The sequence below is a fragment of the Aethalodelphis obliquidens genome, unplaced genomic scaffold, assembly GCF_003676395.1.
Source record: "Aethalodelphis obliquidens isolate GAN/ISIS:26980383/991018 unplaced genomic scaffold, ASM367639v1 scaffold14, whole genome shotgun sequence".
NCBI classification, from domain to species: domain Eukaryota; kingdom Metazoa; phylum Chordata; class Mammalia; order Artiodactyla; family Delphinidae; genus Aethalodelphis; species Aethalodelphis obliquidens.
The window spans coordinates 60546-82726 of record NW_020837958.1 but is presented as its reverse complement, the minus strand read 5'-3'; the positions used below and the strand labels follow the sequence as shown (position 1 = coordinate 82726).

Below are 22181 nucleotides of genomic sequence, written 5' to 3'. Positions count from 1 at the left end.
AGAGGGTCCTCGGAGTGTAAGCAGAGTGGGGACCATGTGTCTCCATCTCTGCATCTCTGGTGCTTAGCATGGGGCAAAGATTTGCTGGACAAACAATTGAAGGAAGGAATGAAAAGTCTGGGATTTCCAGTCACAGGATGGGAAGGATGGATGTGAGAGTGGGTGGGTTGGGAGGGTAAGGGGAGTGGGGGGAGTGGGAAGGCGCGGGGCCAGGAAGGGCTGGCTGAAGCCTCCATGTCACCTCTGGGGAGGGGAGGAAGCACCTTCGAATCCTGTATGAGGTGGTGGGTGTGCCTCCCCAATCACACCTATGACAGGGCTTGACCCCAGGCCTTGATCCTTTCCTTAGGGAATGGATTCAAGCACCCCAACACCCTCCCGGCCCCGTATTAGAGGAGACTGGGGAGTGTTGGATGCTGGGAGCTGAGTGGATGCTATTGGGCAGCTGCTGAGGCAACTTCACGGGCCCAGGGAGGGAGACCCCCACCCCCCAGCCCTAGAGGGCCTCCAGCTGCTGGCGGAGGGGATGTGGAGATGGGGGCCGTGCAGCTGGGAGGCCTGGCTCAGACCCTTACCCTCCAACTCTTCATATTCGGCTACTGTCATGTCCCTGAGCCACTTCACCCCTGGCATGGCCCGGATTGCGAGAAGCCCCAAGGAGCCTGGGTCTGGGCTCCGTCTACCCTGGAGTGAGGGACCTGAGCCCAGACCCCAGAGAGGCTGAACCTTTCCCTGGTCAGTCGCTGGCCTACCCCATCTGCTTTGCAAAATGCCCAGCACCCCTCCTCTTCCTCAGCAGCCCAGGGTTTATTTCAGCAACATCGACACAGAGATCACGCCATCCACACTGAGCTCTCACATACACACCCTGATGCAAGCCCAGGGTCCATGGAGGAGCCCTCTCCTGTGTTTGCTCGTAAAATGCCACCTGCGGGGATTCACCTCCAACTCCTACCTCATCCCGGTAGCAGAGTTGGAGGGTTTGGTTTGGTTTTTCATCACTGAGTCTCTGCTGCAAGGACGGGGGCGGTGCCCACCACCTCCCACCTCTCAGTCATCACCCCAGCACCGCTCAGAGACGTGTCCCCCGTCTCTCCCAACCCCCTCCCCCAGGCCTCCCTCCCCTCGGCCCGGCTCAGGGCTCCCCCAGGCCGCAGCCCTGTCCCAGCATGGCGGGGTCAGGGCACTGGCCCAGGCCTAGGCACCCCGGGCAGGAAGCTGGCAGAGATCAGGGCCGCCATTCGAACTGGGGCAGATAGTTTTACCCAGGAGGAAGTTGACAGTTTCAACTTCAAACACGATGACACAGGCCCCACACTGCCTGCTCCCCTGTCCCACCCCTGCATGAGCCTGCCCGCCCCTCCCCCTTCTCCCGGAGAGGCAGACACAGGGCCAGACACCCTCACCTACAGGGGCCGAGCTTGCTGAGGTGGAGGCAGAGGAGGCCGCGCCCATGGGGTCTCGACATCCGCCGCTGGCCGCCCTGTACCTGCTAGGGCTGCTGGGTGAGTACCCCTTCTGGGGTGTCTTCTGGGGTACCTGGGCTCAGGGTACAGAGAAGAAGGTGCCGGAGTCAGATCCCCTCAGTCTGATTCAGGCCCGCATGTCACCTCTCTGGAGCAGCACGGAGGGCTGGGGCCACCAGGATCCCTGTCTTCTCCCCCAGCCCCAGCTCGGCTCTTGGCCCTGCCTGTCCCACCCCCAGGGCCCCACCTCTGCTTCTCTCTTGCACTGTTGGGGACCTTACTGTCCCCTTCGAGGTGGAATCCATGCCAACATCAGCCTCTCGGCCTAGAAATCAAGTTGTCCAGCCCTCATTCAATGCCGGCTTCCCTCTGCTGCTACCCCCCCACCCCATGAGTGTCCAGCCGTTACTTGGATGCCTCCAGGGACAGGAAACTGCCATCTCCTGGGCAGTTCTGATGATGCTCTGGGCAGAGCGGACCAGGGCAGGGTGGGGACCGGATCACCGTCGAGCAGATGTCAAAGACATACACCTTAGTCCCTAGTTACTGGTTTCATCCCAGAGGGGGTCTCAGCCAGGCCTGCCAGCCAGGTGTGGGCCTACTGTCACTCCAGACCCAGAGGAGGGGCTTCTGAACACTTCCCCGGGGGCCACTGTAGAATTGACTTGGGGCCTCTGGAGAAGCTGTCTGGGGATAAGGTTGGGGTGGGTGAGTCTGGGGCCTACTGTTTGCCGGAGGGGAGACGGTAGAAAGGGCAGTCCTCCATCCCTGAGGCCTTGGGACGCTAGTTCAGGACCGGAGCCCTGCTGCTGGGGTGTCACCGACACTGGCCAGTGGGGAGGGTCCTGAGCAAGCGGGAGGGGCGGGGAGGGGAGGGTACTTCGTGACCTGAGCCCTGGGGTCCAAGCCTGGCCGGGTATGACCTCAGATAGGTCCGAGCCTCTCGGGGCCTCCATCTCCTTATTTATAAAATGCAGGGGGAGTGAACTGGGTAAGATCTGACCACTTCTCAAGGGTTTGGAAGGTGTGGCAGGGTGAGAGAGGTGACTGACTCGGGACGGGAACAGGTGAGAACAGGCGGCAGCTTGCAGTTTCCCAGTTTGAAGGGAAAGGACTTGGGGACATTGCCTGCCTGGTGGGGGGCCTCAGTCCCTCCTAGAAAATGGGTGTGTAGGTGTGAGTATGTGTGTGTGAGAGGTGTGTGTGTGTGTGTGTGTGTGTACGTGTGTGTGTTTTCATGGGTAAAACATGGCCTCCAAATGTAGACTTGCCTTCTCCCATGCATGTGGCAATGGCACATGTGCACACGTGTCCTCACGGCTACTCTTCCATGGAGCTGCAGGAGGTGCAAAGTGCCTTCTGTCCCCAGGGCAGAGGCTGACAGATGGACCCCGCTGCTTACGGGACCCTCCTTGGCCCTGGAGACTCCAAGGACCAGGCCCCTAAGCTCCCCACCGACCCCTCACCTGTGGCCTCTGACCCCAGCAGGGCAGGAGTCTAGCGAAGCCCCCTGGGAGTGCTCTGCTGGCCTCCCCCTGAACCCCATCAGGGGCGAGGCTCCTGGTAGGACTAAGCCTAATGGAGCCCAGAGTCAGGAAGCCTTGGAGGCAGTGCCTTCACCAGAGTGTGGGAACCATCTGGAAGCCCAGGAGCTCAGGATTCCCAGTGTGTGTGTGTGTGTGTGTGTGTGTGTGTGTGTGTGTGTAACTGGTGGATAAAAAACATTCCCATTGTTCAGCAGGTCACAGCTTAAGAAATACTTTTTTTTTTTGTGGTATGCGGGCCTCTCACCGTTGTGGCTTCTCCCATTGCGGAGCACAGGCTCCGGACGCGCAGGCTCAGCGGCCATGGCTCACGGGCCCAGCCGCTCCGCGGCATGTGGGATCCTCCCAGACCGGGGCATGAACCCGTGTCCCCTGCATCGGCAGGCGGACTCTCAACCACTGCACCACCAGGGAAGCCCAAGAAATACTTTTAAAGCCCTTTTCTTCTGAAAGCTTCACAACAGCCTAGGAAGCAGGTGGGCCCATTGTCCCCATTTTACAGTGTGGAAAACTGAGGTCCAGGGGGAGCAGCTAGTGAGCTGCAGAGCCCACCCCAGCGCAGTGCTTCTGCTCTCGTGGGGGCTCCTCTGTACCCCTAGCCAAGAGCAAAGGCACACCAAAGCCACTCCCACGAGTAGGAAAATGGCTGCAGGACACAACCACCACCAGCAGACAGGCAGCCACCGAGGGCTGGGGACACCGAGGGTCAGGGCTGTGGCTGGGGGCAAACAGCACAGGCGCCCTTCAAGACATTCCAAGTAGAGATGCTTCACCGCCAGAGCCCTGGGAACACTGCGGCCTCTCGGCTGGCCATCAAGTTTGTGCCCGTGGCTTGGGGACCTTTGGTACATGAAGATGCTCACAGCCTGCTTCCCTCTGCAGCTGCCCTGAGCTCCAACATGCCCAGGGCTCACCTGCTGAAGGTGAGGCATGGAGGCAGCCCTGATCACTGCCCAGAGGCTCCGGCCCAGCCACCGGGACTCCAGAAGCTGGCACTAAGGCTTGAGAAAGTCATGGACTTGGTAGTTTGAATTCTGGTCCCCCCTTGCCAGCTGGGTGACCATGGACCCGTTCTGTAAGCTTCAGTTTCCTCTTCTGCAAAATTGGAATAATAATAGGACCTGCCTCATAGCGATTTATAAGGATTAAGTGAATCAATGAATACAGAGCTTTGATAGGAATGTCGGTTTGTGTAAGTGCTCAGTAAGCATTAATAATAATAATAAATTCATTTATTATATAATTTTTATAATTATTTATATATAATAATTTTATATGTATAATTTTTATTTTATTTATTATATATATTTATTATATAATTTATCATATAAATTTATTTATTATATAAATTTATTATTATTATTATCAGAGTCAGCAAGAAACAAGGTGTTAGGACCTGGTGGGAGGCCTCGAGCCTAGCCATCAGTCTTTCTCTCCCCCAGTCCTCCTGCACAGGCTAGTTATTCATTCATTTATTCATCCACATACATTTATTGAGCATCTACTAGGTGTCCAGCTCTGTGTAAAACTCTGGGGATACAGCCGTGATCCACACAGGGGTCCACCCTCATGGAGGGCGCACCCGAAATATTTACAAATTTCTAAATATCGTGATCAGTGCAACGAAGGAAACCGCAATGTTTGAGACTCATTAACCAAGTTCACGTTCTAAGGGGCTCCCAGTCTGAGGGGCTCCTCTCTGAGGAGATGATGTCTCGTCTGAGACCCGAATGATGGAAGGAACCAGCCAGGCAGAGAAAAGTGGGAGGAGTGTCCCAGGCAGAGAGGACATCAAGGGTGAAGGCAACGGGCAGGACAGGCCGAGGGGGGCTGGGCATCTACAGTAGAGGAGAGGAGAGGGGACGCCCAGTGTGAGCCCGCCATCCGGCCCGCGGCCCCAGCTGCAGAGCTGAGGCCCTTGCTGGCTCTGGGTGCAAAGAATCAGGCCCCCAGCAACCCCGAGCTCCCCACCCCCAGCGGGTAGCAGAGGGACCTGGGGGCTCAGGGGCTGGCACTGTCCCCTCTGGTCACTCTGACCAGCGCCTGCCTACAGTTCAGAGGGGTTTCCCTGCAGTGACCAGGGGACCAGGGAGGGACTTCAACTCCACCCAACAAAATTGATTGAGCACCTGTTCTGTGTGCATGCATGTGGGTGCCTGTGGGTGCCTGGTGAGCATGTGTGTGTGTGCTGTGTGTGTACCTGCTATATGTGTGCCTGTGTTGCATGCAGACATGTGTGAAGGCCTGTGGGGCTTTGGAGCAACGCAGATCCGGGTTCGATTTCTGCTTGGCCACTCACAAATGACAAGAACACCCCTCTGAGACTCAGCCTTCTCATCTATAAAATGGGGATAACCACTGTGCCCATCTCAAAGGATAATTGCTATCGTTAAATCTGGTTCATTCATTCAGACAGCAAGTATTTACTGAGCACCTACTATGTGCCAAGTACTGTTCTAAGTGCTGGGGACACAGCAATGGACAATCAAAATTCCTGTCCAGGTGCATCCAACATCGTAGTTGGGGTGTGATGGGGAGACAGACAGACAGAAGCTAAATCAATGATCATATGGATGTTAGGAGGTCACGAAGTGACGTGAGGCTGGGGATTGGGAGCTCGGGGGCCATGCTGTATCCCAGGAAGTTGCAGTGGGTCTCACGAGAAGATAATATTTAAGTAAATACATGTAGGAAATGAGCGATTGCACCATGCTATGTGGACCCGGGGACGACGGCTGCAGGCAGACGGGCCGTCACACACAGGCTGGTGGCGAGGCAGCTGTGGAAGCCTCCATGAGCACAGAGCGTTTTCTCCAACGAACTCAAGGCACCCAGGGGCCAAGCAGAGGAGAAAGGGGGCAGAGTGCCCTGGAGAGAAACTGGAACTCTTGCCTCTCCAGGTCCACAAGCTGTTACCTGGAGCCTCCAGCCAGATGCACTTGGGAACCCAGAATTTTCCAGACTGGGCAACATGCCATAATGAAACACATTCCCATTTCTGCAGTGAAACCGAATTCGCACACTGAAGGCACAAATGCCTTCCTGCCAAATGCATCAGAAAAGACTTTTGGTTTTAGACTTTGAATTGCAGACAGTGAATCGTGGCCCTGTATCACTTCCTCTATAACTACTACTGTCACCACCCCTGCCCTCATCATTGGTATGTACCCCTGGGGTGGCTTGACCCATACGGCTCCCACAGGGACCCTGATACTCCCTTGTCCCTGGGGCACAGCTGGGAGAGATGTGGTAGAAACAGGATAGGAGATCGGTGGCAACTGGCAGAGGCAGCACGGGTCCCCTGTACTGCCACAGACTCCCTTCCGGAGTGAGCCCCTCCCTCTCCCCGGCCTCAGTTTCCCCTTTCTGTACCATGGGCGAGCGGGCTCTGGGGTCTCCCAGTGGTAGAGTCCCATGGGGCCCTGTCAAGTGATGGTGGCAGAGTTTCTTCACCGACCCTACCAACAGCGAGCTGTGTGACCTTGGGCAAGTCACTGAGCCTCTCTGAACCTCGGTTTCTTGATCTGAAAATAGGGGTGAGCTCGGTCCCTTCTTCACAGGGCTGTGCATGGAAAGGACGAGCCCCTGTGCGGGCTTTGGGATATGTGAAGCTCTGAACAGAAAGGAGGCCTTGTCCTTGTGACAGTGGCGTCACATACGGTGGCGTGAAACTCATGCAAATTCAATCAAACACACGAGGCCACCAGGGAGAGCGTGGAATTGCAATTCAGATACGAAGGCCACCGTGCCCACAAGCTGCGCACCGTTGCTCATCGGCGCAGACCCTGGGTGAGCGAGATTAGAGACCTGAATCCGCTGTTCCTTCTGCAGGCTCCAGCCCCCAGGCTCCTCCTGGCATAAGCCCAGTGTGATTTTCTACAAGTTTTGCACATAAAAAGGCTCCTGATCAAAAACCAACCACTTCTTCTGGTGCTCAACCCGACAAACAGAATTTCGGCCCTTTGAGATCTTTGTTTCCCTGAAGCCCTGATACAGACTCAGGTTAACACAGCCCCACTGATGAGAGTCGTTTCAGAAAAGCGGAGTTCCTGGCCTTCCGAGTCAGCCTCTCAGCAGAGGAGGAGGGAAGGAAAATCCGGAATGCCCCCAAAAGGCAGTCGACAAATTGTGTTTGCTGTAAATTGGTGAGAATGTTATGGACTATTAAAGGGAATCACTGTTAACGGAAGACATGGAACATCAGGCTTCCAAACCGCACTAAATCAGTCTGTCAGTTTCCTTATCCGGAAAACAGAGTGATGACAGCCCCCCCTGATTGAGGCAGTCAGGAAGAAATGGGGTCTCCCGTGAAAAACCCTTGGGGTCTGCACGGGGTCAGAGGTCGCTGTGACTATTATTATCATCCGTAAAGTCCCAGCTCCTCCCTGGGATCCCGGCTTGTCTCCATTTCTCAGTGTGTAGGGCTGCAAGCATAGGTGCTCACGGGTCCAGGCAGGCCCATGAGTGGGTCAGAGGTGGCGTCAAGTGTACAAGCGCTGAAGCCAGCAGCCTGGGCCAAGTTCTGGCTCTGCTGTAAAGTGGGACTGATAATACAGGTCCACCGACGTTCATTTGCAATTCCAACCCCACCCCAAATTTGCAAATTTCTGGCAAACGTTTACAGTGCAAATCCTGACCTGAATGAATAGGAGACTACTTATAATCTTGACACATCCCACTTACTGTGAAAATTCATATGTTTTGCTGCAGAAGCCATCATGTGTTTGAAGCTGAGGCTCTCCAGATGCAGGGTGACAGTAGGGTGCCCCGAGGGTGCTGGCAAACCAGGACAGAACAGGCTGCCCTGGGAGCTCATGGGGATGCAGCCCCACGTGGCCAAAGCATGTTGCTTTTCAAAAATATCTGGACCTTGGGATTTTTTTTACAAAAAAGAAAAGTAAGGGACTTCCCTGGAGGTCCCGTGGTTAAGACTCTGCGCTTCTACTGCAGGGGAGATCAGGTTTGATCCCTGGTCGGGGAACTAAGATCCCGCATGCGGCACGGTACGGCCCAAAAAAGAAAAAGAGAAACAAAACAGAAAGAAACCTTTCAAAACAATGGGCTCCAGAAAAAAAATTATAACACTGTGCTGAGCAAATAAAACTCATCTGTGGCCTGACGTGGCCCAGAGTATTGCTGTACAGGGAACCAAAGAGAGAACCATCCAGAATGTGGGGGGATGCAAGAGGAGAGGGGAGGGAGGGGGTGAGCTCGTAAATGTCTCAGAGCCTCTTTCAGGAATTCATTTACTCCTCACTGAGACCTCATCAGGGCAGGCAGAGTCAAAATGGTTAAACCTCTGCAAAGGCAGACATGAGAGGGGGGAGGGGAGAGTGAAAAAGCCTTCCTACTGTCTCTCTGGATTTTTGGCCCTGATCGTTCCCTGGCTTGGCCAGTCTAAGCCCTAAATAGTGGGGCCTCCAAGGAAAGGTTGGCAGGGGAGGGAAGGGGCCTGGCCCCAGCTGCTCGGGGTGTGGTGTTGGATGAGAACCTGGGGAATGGCAGGATGCTTCTGTGCCTCCTGTCCCTCTTGGTATCATGGGTCCCCAGGCTTCTGTTTGCAGGTTCTGCAGCAGCAAAGCCTTGGGCCTCGGGCTGCACGCAGGGGCTGGGCTAAGCTGTAGCCAGGGAGGGGGTCAAAGGGACCCCGAGCACAGTCAGCAGGGTTCAGGGGAAGGAGGATGTTGGTCTGAACCCTGTGAGAAGCAGCTGAAAGAATGAAAATAAGTTGTGGAGAATCAAAACCTGAACGGATCCCTGGACAGACAGGAAGAAGCAGCACCCAGGAAGGCTCCCAGTCAGTCACACATCTCACCTGCCCACGCCTGCCTGCCTGCCTGCCGCTGAGCTACATCAGGAGCTGAAGATTATAGATCATGGAAGTTTGAATGGAAAGGAAGGTGAGGGAGGGTGGACTCTAACTTCCTGACTTTACAGACGAGGAGACCAAGCCCAGAGAGGTTGAGTGACTTGCCAAGATCACACAGCAAGTTCATGGAAAGTCTTCCCACAGTATGTTTCACTGACTGAAGGGAATCACAAGTTCACTCTCTTTCATCAGGTTTTCACGCCGGGTACATGCAGGCATTGGTGAAACACAGAGCAGGCCGTGGCAGCCTTCCCTCTGAAGGGAAGGGAGGCAGCTAGGCCCAGTGGTCAAAAGCACAGACTGTGTGCCAGATGGCCTGGCTTGGAGTCCTGGGCCCACTCTTCATCAGTTGCTTAGCAAGTTGGTTAATCTCTCTGTTCCCTCATCTGTAGAATGGAGATCAAAATAATAGTGCCAACTTCACAGAGCTGTGGTGAGGTTTGAGAGAGTTAAGGTATAAAAGTGTCTAGGAGAAAGTACAACTATAAAAGTGTTGAGGGCTTCCCTGGTGGCGCAGTGGTTGAGAGTCCGCCTGCTGATGCAGGGAACACGGGTTCGTGCCCCGGTCCAAGAAGATCCCACATGCCGCAGAGCAGCTGGGCCCATGAGCCATGGCCGCTGAGCCTGCGCGTCTGGAGCCTGTGCTCCGCAACGGGAGAGGCCACAGCAGTGAGAGGCCCACGTACCACAAAAAAATTTTTTTTAATTAAAAAATAATAATAAAAAGTAAAGTTTTAAAACAAGAAGGAAAATTGATGGTTGCAACCCACTAAACTGGTTTCATGACCCACCTAAGGGTTGCCATCTGTAGTATGAAAATCCCTGCCCCTGAAGCCCACGACAGTGGCTGGAGGCAAAAATGCCATTGATCAGGCTGTGACTAGAGGTGAGGCGAAGCAGGAGAGAGACTTCCCTTCCTGACCCTCTTCTCTCCTTTCTGCAGTCACTTCCTGCGTCAGAGGCCTCAGAGGGCTCAACTTAGAGGACCAAGGTAAGGACGAGCCACGTGGAGAGGGGGGCGGGGAACGATCCCACCAGGCTGTAGGGGGACCTGCCATCCCTCCATCGGAGCGAATCGCACCTTACAGAGAGAGAGAGAGAGTGCAGCCCACACCCCCTACACATGCACACACGCGTGCATGCACACCTGAGGCCCATTTGCAGATAGATGCCCTGGATGGCTGTAAAGCACCCCACAAATGCTGGGTGTCGTGCTAACTATTATTATGACCCACTCACCAGGCACAGAAAAGATACTGGCCATAACTGCACCTTGCAAAGTCCTTTTCCTGCCCAGTCCTGCCAGATGCTCCCTGGCCAGAGACATTCGCCACTGGGGCTGCAGAGAGAGGCTGCACCAGATTGTAAACTGTGTGAAATGTCTTGCCTTAGAGGTTGGACTTTAAGCCTAGAGGCTAGTGTTTCCCAAACAGGGTTCCACGGAACTCGTTGGACAAAGGGTAGGCAACACTACATCACCCACTGCAGACTCCTGACAGGGGACACTGGCCTAGTAAAGGCTCCGAGAAGTCCTGCAATGAGGAACTCAGTTAGCATTTTCAGATTCAGCAGTTCCCAGACTCACTTCACCACAGACCTCTCTTTTTCACATTTCCTGAGATAACATCATGCTGAATGTATTTGGTGACAAATGTGGCGAGAGGATCTCATGAAGCTACCTGGCAACCAAAAGGGGCCACAGAGGGCTTAGTAGGCCCTGGGCCGGGACCTGGAAGCCTGCAATGGCATCCTAGCTCCAAACTCGAGCAAGATGGTTCCTGCTGTACAGTCCCACTTATATAACGTTTGAGAACAGGCAGAGCTCATCTCTAGTGACAGAAAGCAGATCACTGGCTGCCTGAGGCTGGATTCAGGGAAATCGACTGTGAAGAGGCATGAGGCAACTTCCAGGTGATGGGCGTGTTCTCTTCTAGAGCACAGCGGGGGGCTATAGGTGTGCATACATTTGTCAAATTCCATTGAACAAGTATCCTTAAAATGAGTGCATGTCCCTGTATGTAAATTGTACCTCGATAAAACTGATTTTAAAAGTTAGAGACAAGGGGCAAAGGGGGAGGGAGAGGGATGGACTGGGAGTTTAGGGTTGGTAGATGCAAACTGTTACATTTAGAATGAATAAAGAACAAGGTCCTACTGTATAGCACAGGGAACTGTATCCAGTCTCCTGGGATAAACCATCATGGAAAAGAATATTAAATAAAGAATGTCTGTATGTGTATAACTGAGTCACTTTGCTGTACAGCTGAGATTGGCACAGCAATGGTAAGTCAACTAGACTTCAATTAAAAAAATGAACAGAAAAAAAATAGAATAAAAGTTAGAGAGAGAGAAAAAGATCAGGCTCCGGGCCCTATCTGGGGTCTATTGAAACAGAATTTCCAGGAAGGGGCGATTCTGCAGGATGGTGGGCGCTGAGAGCCCCTCATTCACTGCCCCGAGTTCCCTGGGCTCTGAGGTCTCAAGTCCCGTCCTCCTGGCCTGGTTTCAAGGGGCTGCCCAGATCAGGGGCAGCATCAGCCTGAGTTTCTGGAAAGTCCCTGCAAGGTCCCAGAGGACGACGCTCACAGGAGGAGCAAAGCAGGCAGCCCGTGGGCAACGGGAGCCTTGCTAGGGGTGGGGTCCAGATGGGGAAGGTGCAGGGAGGGGCCCCCATGGAGGGCCCTTTCCAGCCCGACTGCCCCCTCCACCTCTTTGACCCCTAGGGTTCACAGTGAGACTAAGCGGCTCCGGCTCGCGGTGCCAGGGCCATCTGGAGGTCAACTACAAGGACGAGTGGTACACGGTGCACAGCCAGAGCTGGGGCCTGCGCCCGTTCCACCAGGAGGACCCCGGTCAGGCCTGGAAGCTCTGCCAGGAGCTGCGATGCAGGGAGCCCTTGCTCCTCTCCCACTTCCGTCACTTCAAAGGGAAGCGACCCCAGAGCCAGATCACCTGCCGCGGACAACTGGGGTCCTTCTCCAACTGCAGCGACAGCAAGGCAAATCAGGGGGACCCTCTGGCCCTGATCTGCTTAGGTGGGTAACTAGCTGGCCCCGTGGGTTCCCTGGGCCTGGGCACCAGCCCCGAGGAGGCTGCCCACGCCTGTGATCTGGGGCCTGAGCAGGCAGGTGGAAGGGGTCCCCGATTTACAACTACCCTCTCAGAAACATACACTGCTGGGGAACTGGAGGAGGAGTACTGAGGGCGTGCTGGCACCTGTCTGGGGAAGGAAAAGGTCGAGAGCTGGTTCTGCCAACAGTTAACTTCATTGTCTCCTCTTAACCTCTGTTTTCCCAACTGTAAAATGGGCCGGTACTGCCTGCCTCGCAGGAGGCCTAGACACAACGTGTGGGTCAAGTGGACTTAATGGGGCCCGTGGTACTTACATCATGAGTTCCAGGTCTTTCTCAACATGGCCAGTTGTTGACCCCAACTCTCCCCACACCCCCTACTCTTCCCTCCCCTCTCCCAGGGTCCCGGCCCCCTCCCTAACCACAGCATCTCTTTTCAGAGCCACTGAGGACAACACCTCTTCCCACGAGCCCCCCGCCCATAACCACTCCGGAGCCCACAGGTAAAAGGATTCTGAGGGCCCTGGGGGTAGGGTGTCGGATTTAGCAAACAAGAACACAGGATATTCAGTTACATTTAAATTTCAGATAAGCATGAAAAGTTGTAGCGCATGTTCCATGCAGTATTTGGGACCTCACCACCTCCCGGGGCCGTCGGCCAGTCATCCACCCATCTGTGTGTTAGAACCACAGAGCAAGAGAGGCCCTGCTGCTGGTCGTCAGCACTCAGGTCCCTCCCCACCTCCCAGCTCCTCCCAGGCTGCAGCTGGTGGCGCAACCCGGGGGCCTGCGGTGTGCAGGCCTGGTGGAGTTCTACAGCGGCAGCCTGGGTGGCACCGTCGGCATCGAGTCCCAGGACGGGATCCAGGACCTGGGGAACCTCATCTGTGCAGCCCTCCAGTGTGGCTCTTTCCTGAGGCCTCTGCCAGAGACCGAGGCAGCCAGGAAACTAGAGCCAGGAGAGAGCGGTCCCTTGCCAATCCGGTGGAGGATCCAGAACAGGAGATGTGCCACCCTGGAGCAGTGCTTCAGAAAAGTTCAGCCCCAGGCGGGAGGCCAAGCTCTTGGCCTCATCTGTTCTGGTGAGTGGGACCGGGCCAAGACTCACGGGCGCCCCCATGTGGTCAGTCACCACACGTTCCTGAAAGCCCTCCGTGCAGCACAGGGCACTAGCGCTACGGAGAACACAAGGGACATGGAGGGCTGATCGTTGGCCTCTAAGAGGTAGGGCGGCCGTGGGGTGGGGAGGCCACACTCACACCCAACGCCCCGGGCATCTCTGCAAAGTAACGCAGAACAAGCCCAAATGTACCGCTGGCTCGGCTGCCACACGGGGAAGTGGCAGGACTTACAGGAAGAGGCACGGTCCGCTGGTGAGTTTGGTGGACTGTGGCTTGTGTCAAGGGCCCAAGCAGGATGGAGCGCTTGGAGGGGACCAGCCTTGCAGGAGGGGAGTTTATAAATCCCGGGGACAGATGATGTTGGAGCGATGGTGAGACTTGGGAGGTCCCTGAGGCACAGTAGGTAGAGAAAAGCCAGAGCAGGGCCCCCAGGGGGCTTCCTGCGGAGGCTCCCGAGTCACAGGCCACCAACCAGAAGAGACTGGCGATGCCGGTGTGGTCGAGGCCAGGAGCCCAGAGGCTGGTCTGGGTTATCCCAAAACGAGGATCAATGGGGAAACTGCGGGGAAAGGGACCACAGGTCAAAATAAGGATAATCACAGCAGGCCTCGGGACGTAGTGGGCTCCTATCACCAGATGGTCTAGTGAAGCCCAGACTTTAAGAAGTCATACTTCCTGAGTGCTTACATCACGTTGGGGACTAGTCAGGGCATTCCTTCATTTTCACAACAAGCTTAGAAGGTGGGTGCTATTATTATCCCCACCCTACAGATGAGGAAGCTGAGGCTCAGAGGGGTTAAATTTCTTCCTCAGTATCATGGAGCACTAGCTGGGGTTTCCCCTCAAGCAGCATCACTCCAGAGCCTGTTGTGTAAGCCTTGGCTACTCCAGGTGTGGTCCCGGACCAGCAGCACTGGCTTCACCTGGCTGGTTAGAACTACAGAGTCCCAGGCCCCACCCTCCACCTACCAATCAGGATCTGCCTTTCAGCAAAGTCTCAGGGACTCATGAGCACCCATCTGGGAAGCATCTGCTCTGGACCACTGGGCTATCCTGCAGGCAGGGATGCCCCCAAACCACTGGACACATGGTGTGAATTAGTAAGATGCTGCCCCCTCCAGGCAGAAGCAGCCCCCAAGGATCTCTTGGCCTGATGGAAAAACCTGGCTGGCTCTCAGGCCCACCCACCCCTCTGCTAGGAGCCCTCCTGTAGGCTACAACTTGCAAAACCATACCCAGAAGGCTTGCCTTTGGATTTTTTTTTTTTCTAAATAGAAGATTTACTAGAGCTTTGAAGATGGATGTTGCTATAGAAACTGGCCAAAGCTGCTGCGATCACAGCTCGCTCTAACTCGAGCACATGTGGGCCTCCAGGCCCAGCCCTGATAAGCAGAAATGAATCAGTTTCTGCTGGACCAGGCCCTGTTATGAAAGCTGGTCCCTCCAGGCTTGAGGCCTGGGCAGCAGGATTCCTGGATTCAGTCCCACCTGCGAATCTCCAGTTCTCAGAGCAGGAGGTATTTCCCATCCCTGGGCCTCAGTTTCCCCTCTCTGAAAAGCCCTCCCAACTCTCAAGGAGCAGCAAGAGAATGAGAGGACGTTTCAAAGAGGGAAGCGGACCCAGGTGGGGCCTATTTCCCCACTTCTCTTACTGCCACCTGGGTGGGGGACGACTCCCTGCTGGTGGCTGCTGACGGGCACTGCCAGCCTCTTCACCGAACGTGCCCGAGCTGCTGCAGCTGCCCAGAGGCGCCAGGGACAGGGCTTGATGGGGAAAATGCCAGAGAGGATGCCAGAAGAAGGGAAAGGCAGAAAGGAAGGCAGTCCCACGTGGTACCCAGACCCCCGAGCGCCGGGCCCTGCCAGGGCCCCCACTCTGCCAGTGTCACGGGGTCCCAGTGACCAGGCATGCAAGCTCGGGGCCCAGGGAGCTCCTGCCGAGCCCGCCACCTCACCTCCCATTGCTCTCCCCCCAGATTTCCAGCCCAAGGTGCAGAGCCGCCTGGTGGGGGGCAGCGGCACGTGTGAAGGCTCTGTGGAGGTGCGCCAGGGCAAGCAGTGGGACGCCCTGTGCGACAGCTCCTCAGCTAAGGGCATGGCGAGGTGGGAGGATATGTGCCGGGAGCAGCAGTGCGGCAACGTCAGCTCCTACCAGCTGCTGGACACCGGCGAGAAGACCTCCGGGGGGTTCTTCTGTCCCCCGGGGAAGCTGTCCCAGTGCCACCAGCTTCTGCAGAAAAAATCCCACTGCAAGAGAGTGTTTGTCACCTGTGAGTTGGGCCCAGCCCACGGTGGGTGGAGGGTAGTTCTGGATCTTCCTTCTAAGACTCAGTCGACGAGCACATTTCTGAAGAACAGGCCCCAGGAACTAAAGAGAGAGCCCTGGGGAAGGATGGAGGGATGACAGATGAGGGGAGAGGGGACAAGAGTGCTCAGGCAGCAGTGAGCACGAACCGTCAATAGGAGACTGGCCGCCATTGTCAGGCAGCTAATGAATGATAGAACCCTCCTTCCGTCTTCTGCTCTTCCAGATGGAAAGCAGAAAAGCAAGGGAGGGGGGTACATATTTGCTGCACTAATGGTAATTGACTCACACAGAAGAGAGAGCGATGAATGGCTGGCTGGCTATTTGTATATGATGGCAAGGTGATCACTCATAGTAACTGGAAAATGGTGGAAACTTAAAGAGTTGATCACAGGAGGGGCAAGTGATAGCCGATGATCAACTGTTACATAGTAAATGGCGGATAAATGAACGGGTAGCAGAGAATTTCAGAGACGGGTGGAGAGACAGCAGATAGAAAACTGCCTTCCGCACACGCTGGTGAGTTACTGGGGGAAGCCAGCCAGCCAACCAGGAGCTTCCCTCTGAACGGACAGTTTTGATGCCTCCCAGGCTGGGGCTGACCTAACTCTGCCTCCTGCAGGCCAGAACACACGCCCAGCGGGCCTGGGTGCAGGCACAGTGGCAAGCGTCATCCTGGCCCTCGTGCTTGCGGTAATGCTGCTGGTGGTGTGTGGCCCTCTCGCCTACAAGAAGCTGGTGAAGAAATGTAGGTGTAGGTGCCCCGAACCTCCTCCCTTTCAAGCCCCTGCGTGGGGAGACTGGACGGGTTGCCCACGAGCCCCACAGAGGAGGGTTCCCGCCCCCAGAAAGCCGGCCGGGAGCACCTCTGCTTCACCACCCAGCCCTGCCCCTCTCCTGCCCACCGGCCTTTCTCCGCACCAAGTAACAAACAGAAAGTCAGGAAAATCACTGATTCGCCCACATCCAGGGGCCCAGCTGGGACCCACTCCAGCCCAAAGGGAGGGTATGGGCGTTCTTTAGACTGTGGTGGGTCCAGACGGTCTGACCCCAGAAGACACGTGCCCCAGGCCGGCTCCACCACTTAGCAGCTAATCGAAACACTTCCTCCCTGAGCTCTGGTTTCCTCATACAACAAATGGGCGACCCCAGACCTTGTGAAGGTAGGGGGTATCATCCTGGCCTTGCAGAACTCGGGAGGAAATCATTCGGAGACAAGGGTGTGAGATTAGAGAGGCTGCCCCCTGCCAGAGGTGGGCAGTGATGGCTGGGTCCCTGGTGCCCTCCCAGGTCTTAATTCTGGTTCTAAGCACCCCGCGGTGGTTTCTCCTGGAGAACCGGCCCCTCAGCATGCACCTGCCGCCTCCTCCCTCCTTCCCTGGCTCCCGCCCCCCTTGCCCAAGCCTGTCTCAACCCCCCTCCCCCCCACCATGTGCCTTTCCTGTCTGTCACCCAGTCCGCCAGAAGAAGCAGCGCCAGTGGATTGGCCCGACGGGATTGAACCAGAACAGTAAGTAGCCCCGGAGGCAGGATCCTCCCTCGGCCCAGGTCAGTAGCCACGAGACTCAGGAAGGAGGCCGTGAAGCAGGGTCACGGGTCACTGCCGACCGTGGACAGAGCCAGTGGCTCCTTGAGGCCTCTGAGCTCCACTGTGCTCATCTAAGGTGTGACTGTAGCCACAGGTGTTAACGGGTGGTACTCAGAGAAGAGGGCGCCGTGATCAAAGAGACTCGGAAATCAGTCAGTTGAGCAAAGCTAGACACGGTTCTTTACTTCAGGACTTGTCAGAACCTTCATGGGCATTTTTGCATGGTTCATCTCCAAAGCGGACATATGTTAAGAAGGGTTGTCCAAGCTAGATTTATCATGGAACGTCTTTATCGTGGAACAATTTACAAGGCCAGTTTTAAGACATTTGGATGCAGCCGGCCCTGTCCCCACCCCTGGTCTCCATCCTCTCTCCTTCTGGCCACAGCCAGAGCCCCTTTTGTGGGTAGAACCACAGCCCTCCTCCTGCCTCTACTCCACCTTCTCCCCCACTTTGTGTGTCAAGGGCCAATTCCTTCAAGAAGGCGCTGTGTTGTCAAGTCTTTCTTACAATATAAAAACCCCCCGTTCCAGGAGAGCAGGGACCATATCTGCCCTATCACTCGTGTTCCAGTTCCAGGCTTGATAAATGTTTGATGACTGACTGACTGTCTGACTGATGGCCTGCCCGCCCGTCAGCTTGCCAGCCGACCCAAAGCTGCTCTAAAAGGCTGAGCGCTGCTAGAATGAGCCTCCCGGGGAAGAAAGGGAAAAAGGGTTGCGCTGAAGGAACTCAGGGGGCCCTTGCACCACCACCCCCACGTTACACAGTGGGAACAGGAAATTCGAGTTGGGCCCCTGTTGGGGAGGAGGACAGAGCATCATGTCTAATGTTACTATCTCCCACATCCGCTCAGTGTCTTTCCATCGCAACCACACGGTGACTGTCCGGTCCCAGGCTGAGAACCCCACGGCCTCCCACCTGGAGAACGAATACAGTCAGCCTCCCAGGAACTCCCAAATCTCAGCTTTTCCAGGTAAGCACCAGCTGGCGCTCCTAGGAATGACGGCAGGGCCGAGCAGAGGGTCACATGATCGCCTGGAGAAAGAAGGGAGGCCGAGCAGGGGGCAGAAGGATCAAACGGCCCCCCTTTGACAGCCGGTCACGGCAGGGTACGGAAGGGATACAGCCGTAACGGGCCACTCAGCTAGAGAGAATGTGCCGGGATGTCATTAACCCCAGCACCGCTGTGACCTGAAGGACCTGTTTCTCAATAAATGAGGCCCCTCGGATCCCTTGGAGGCAGAACAGAGCATCCGTCAGTGGCCCGCAGAGCCCTGTATCGAATGCCCCCTGACTGGCACTGACAATTAAGCCGCGGGGAGCCTGGCGTTCAGCATCGTTAGAGGACACTAGCTGATTTGATCACAACAAGTTCAGGGCCATTGAGCCACCGGCTCAGAAAGTCTCTGTGATCTTCCAGCCCCCGCAGGGCTCTTGGCTCTGAAGGGCTCTCTCTGTGTAGCCTGGAGGGACAACCCTGCTCAAAGGGCCTCCTTTCTTTCCACAGCTCTGGAAGGGGCCCTGCGTCGTGTCTCCACCCAGCCCGATAACTCCTCTGACAGTGACTATGATCTGCACGGGGCTCAGAGGCTGTAAAAGGTGAGCCTGGCCCCCGGCAGAGCCCTGGGGATAAATAAGAACCAGCCACCTGGCTCCTCACCTCTGCTCACCCTGCCCGGCCAGGACCTGGGTGGGGGGCTGGGGGACGAGCACCTGGACTCTTATAGAGGAAAAGAGTTAGCGTCAGCAATTTAGGTGACGGGAGCCGCTCTGGCCATTTGAGCAGAGGGGTCATGGACCTTAAACTCCATCTCAGGGCTTCCCTGGTGGCGCAGTGGTTGAGAGTCCGCCTGCCGATGCGGGGGACGCGGGTTCATGCCCCGGTCCGGGAGGATCCCACATGCCGCGGAGCAGCTGGGCCCGTGAGCCATGGCCGCTGGGCCTGCGCGTCCGGAGCCCGTGCTCTGTGGCGAGAGCGGCCACAGCGGTGAGAGGCCCGCGCACCGCAAAAAAAAAAAAAAAAAAAAACAACTCCATCTCAGAAGACTACATAAAAGAGCCCCTAAGGGTAGGGGAAGTTTAAGAGGTACAAACTACTATGTATAAAAGAAATAAGCTAGGAGGATATATTGTACAGCACAGGGAATATAGCCAGTATTTTATAATAACTATAAATGGAGTATAATCTATAAACATTTTGAATCACTATGTTGTACACCTGAAACTAACATAATATTGTAAATCAACTATACCTCGACTTTTTTTAAAAAAGCACCCCTGAGAGTATCCTGATGGACTTACACCAGCAGGAAGGAGAAGCTGCTATCCCTGACATTGGGCTGGGGGCTTTGGGCCTGTCCCCCACCTCCCTGAACCATCTCCAGAGTATGAGGCTTCCTCCGCCGACACTCTTCCTTCTCACCACACAGAACCGGGACCCAGGAACAAACATCAAGAGCCAGACCTTCCGTCCTGAGAATACTCTGCAGTCACTGCTTGGAAAACAGTGTCCAGGACCTTGCCCGGCAGGACCATGGACGTGACTTTCCAACATGTCCTACTGCCCAGCAGAGGCAGGCCAGCTCAGACATCTCTCCACATCTTCACCAGCCCAGGCGAAGACCCCAACGCAGCTCAGCTGGCCCCCCTCCAGGTGTGGAAGCTGCGAAAGGGCAGAGCCTGGAAGCAGGCATCCCTCCCAAGCAGAGACACACGGGGTCTAGACCCGGGCAGCTCCCTCCCCCGTCTGGGGGACTCAGTTCTCTTCTCCAGCTCTGACCCATGAGGCTCCACGAGGATGCTCACACCTTGCGGGTGGTGGGAGGCAAGGGCTGATGTCTCTCGTGCATTTTTAATGTGTTCTTTGTAAATAATGATTTTTCTGCTTCCTGAGAACTAGAGTGCCCGGCCTCCTCAATCCAGGGTCCACCCCTGTGGATCCCTCTGGGGGTGGGCACCTACCAGGGGGCGAGGGCTCTGCAGCCTCATGGTCAGAGGGTGCAACACTGACACAGGACCTAACACAGCACAGCAGCCACCAGCCAGCACATGTGGCTGCCTGACCCAGAGCCCCATCACCAGCCCTCGACCTGTGCCCCCTCCCCTCGCAGCCCCTCACTTGACCGAGAGCAGGGACCACTGGCTGTCAAGTCCAAAGGGCACCAGTGCCACCTCAGGGCCCTGCACAAAGTGGGTACCTAGTAAATCCTAGCCGATTTGGGATTTGGGTTCACACAGCTGTTAAAAGTCCAAAGTTCAAGCCGTTTCAGCCAATCAGTTAACCTTCTAACCTGAGAGTAAGAGACCAGGACTGAACATTCCTGTGGGTTAGTAATTCCCTTAACTGAAATAGTCCCCTCGACTCCCCGGCAAGCCCAGACACATACCTAGTCCTGCAGTGCCTGGGTTTCCTGAACGACGAGCCAGAGGAGGACATCTGACTCGGAACTTAAGGGTCTAGTGAAGGGAGAGGACTGGCCGGGCCTCGCTGGGCCCCGAGAAGACATCTCGGGGCTGGGGCCTTGCTCCACTCGATTTGGCCCCATATCCACCAGGAGATATCAATGGTCCAAGCCACAGAAGCAACTCTGGAAGAGCAAAAGGAAGTTCCTAGAAGGATATGGTGGGGATGGGGGGGGGGTGCTCACAGAATCGGGGAGCTGGAGTGGCACAAGCATGCCAGAAGAGCCTGGGAGCCCTCTGGCCCCCCTGACACCCTCCAACCGAACTCTCACCCACCCCCTGCTCAGGACTCTGTCCTGAGAGAGCCCAGGGTGTGGCTCTGCCCCTGACCACGCAGGGAATCCGGAAACAGGGACACCTAGTCACCTGGGTACCAGGAGTCACCTGGCAGAGATTCCTATACTGAAGGGGCTCCTCAAAAGGGAACTGGGAGGCGGCCCTCAGGGAGGGGCAAAGGGCCCGAGGCACCAAATGTCTCTCACCAGTCCCTTTCCGGATAAAAGCTCTTTAATCTCTAGTCTGGCCACCATTCAGTGGCCTCACAGCCACCATGACCTACTTAAAAACACACCACCCCAAAAAAAGAGCTGCGTTGAGCAGAAATTCTCTCTACAAAACTGTTTTGTAAGTGGTGGTGGGCTTGGGTGATGCATTTCCAAAAAGATGTTTGGTTAAGCAACTGAATAGGAACTACCTCAGCCTCGGAAGCACCTCTGCCAAGTTCCAGCCTCGGTGGGCAGACACAGCCCACAGGCCACTGGTCGGCGCCGCTCCTCTGATGAGCAACTGCCCGGTCTCCCTCAGCCGCAGAGGATGCCCTACTGTGACCTGGGCTCACCCCGGGGGCCACGTGCCAGCCTGCGGCCCCCAACCCCTCCACCCCCAGCCCAGAGCAGAGCGGAGGATACACCCTCTACCTCAGCCAGAGAGGGCAGCACTCATCTGCCCCGGCCCACTCCCCTAAATCGTTGCCTACCTGACCCTCACGGGCAACCTGATTCTAGCACGTTCTCCGCATGTTAAGGAAACTGGGGACCCCAAGAGGAAAGCTCACTCGCACTACCAAGGACCGGGTCTAGCTTCAAACCTGTCACGCCGCTAGGGTCTGGGAGTACCGAGTGGCACTGAAAGGGCATTTCAAACGGCCTCGCCGCAGCTAAGTGTCCTTCTCACCGCGCTAGGAATCTCTGTGAGGCTCTGAACTTGACACTTAGGGTCTGTCCCCGTGCAGCCCCCACGGCAGCAAGAAGCCCACCGCGGGGGCTTCCCTGGTGGCGCAGTGGTTGATGGTCCGCCTGCCGATGCAGGGGACGCGGGTTCGTGCCCCGGTCCGGGAAGATCCCACATGCCGCGGAGCAGCTGGACCCGTGAGCCATGGCCGCTGAGCCTGCGCGTCCGGAGCCTGTGCTCCGCGGCGGGAGAGGCCACGGCGGTGAGAGGTCCGCGTACCGCAAAAAAAAAAAAAAAAAAAAGTAGCCCACGGCGATCTGGCAGAGGACGCCCAGTGATTTCATGTGGCGGGTGCAGGACAGGGAGGAAGGGGTGGGGAGGGCCTGGGGAGAGAGAGGCGAGAGCAGCAGGGGTGGCACGCCCTGAGTGACCAGCTAGAGCAGCTCTCCGCCGAGCTGCTTAGAAGGTGCTGCTTCCTCTCTTCGGCCCCTGGTACCCCCGGCCACCACTCTGGGACCAACGCAAAGCACCGACTTGATTGTGCCCCCTCCCCCAGCCCTGAGATTTTCAGCTTCTTCCTAC

The 22181-nt window shown here is 56.1% G+C and overlaps 1 protein-coding gene across 4 annotated transcripts; it reads left to right on the top strand.

The window, feature by feature from the left end:
* Positions 1-1371: 1371 nt before the first annotated feature.
* On the top strand, positions 1372-19862 carry CD5 (CD5 molecule). Of its 4 annotated transcripts, none has more exons than XM_027114565.1 (11): positions 1372-1505; positions 9823-9870; positions 11603-11914; positions 12391-12453; positions 12700-13032; positions 15048-15341; positions 15999-16124; positions 16833-16886; positions 17821-17940; positions 18475-18566; positions 19397-19862. In XM_027114565.1, the coding sequence occupies exons 1-10, from the start codon at positions 1454-1456 to the stop codon at positions 18561-18563; spliced, it is 1491 nt and encodes a 496-aa protein (XP_026970366.1). In that variant the 5' UTR covers positions 1372-1453; the 3' UTR covers positions 18564-18566; positions 19397-19862. The 4 variants fall into 4 exon arrangements, with proteins under 4 accessions (XP_026970366.1, XP_026970367.1, XP_026970365.1 ...); XM_027114566.1 differs by having other exon boundaries at positions 19274-19862; XM_027114564.1 differs by having other exon boundaries at positions 19240-19862.
* Positions 19863-22181: the final 2319 nt, after the last annotated feature.

Bases quoted from the DNA above. Each gene is read 5' to 3' on its own strand.
- CD5 (XM_027114565.1), top strand. From the start codon at position 1,454: ATGGGGTCTCGACATCCGCCGCTGGCCGCCCTGTACCTGCTAGGGCTG. The intron at 1,506-9,822 runs GTGAGTACCCCT...TCCTTTCTGCAG, and splicing joins GTACCTGCTAGGGCTGCTGG to TCACTTCCTGCGTCAGAGGC. The intron at 9,871-11,602 runs GTAAGGACGAGC...TTTGACCCCTAG, and splicing joins GCTCAACTTAGAGGACCAAG to GGTTCACAGTGAGACTAAGC.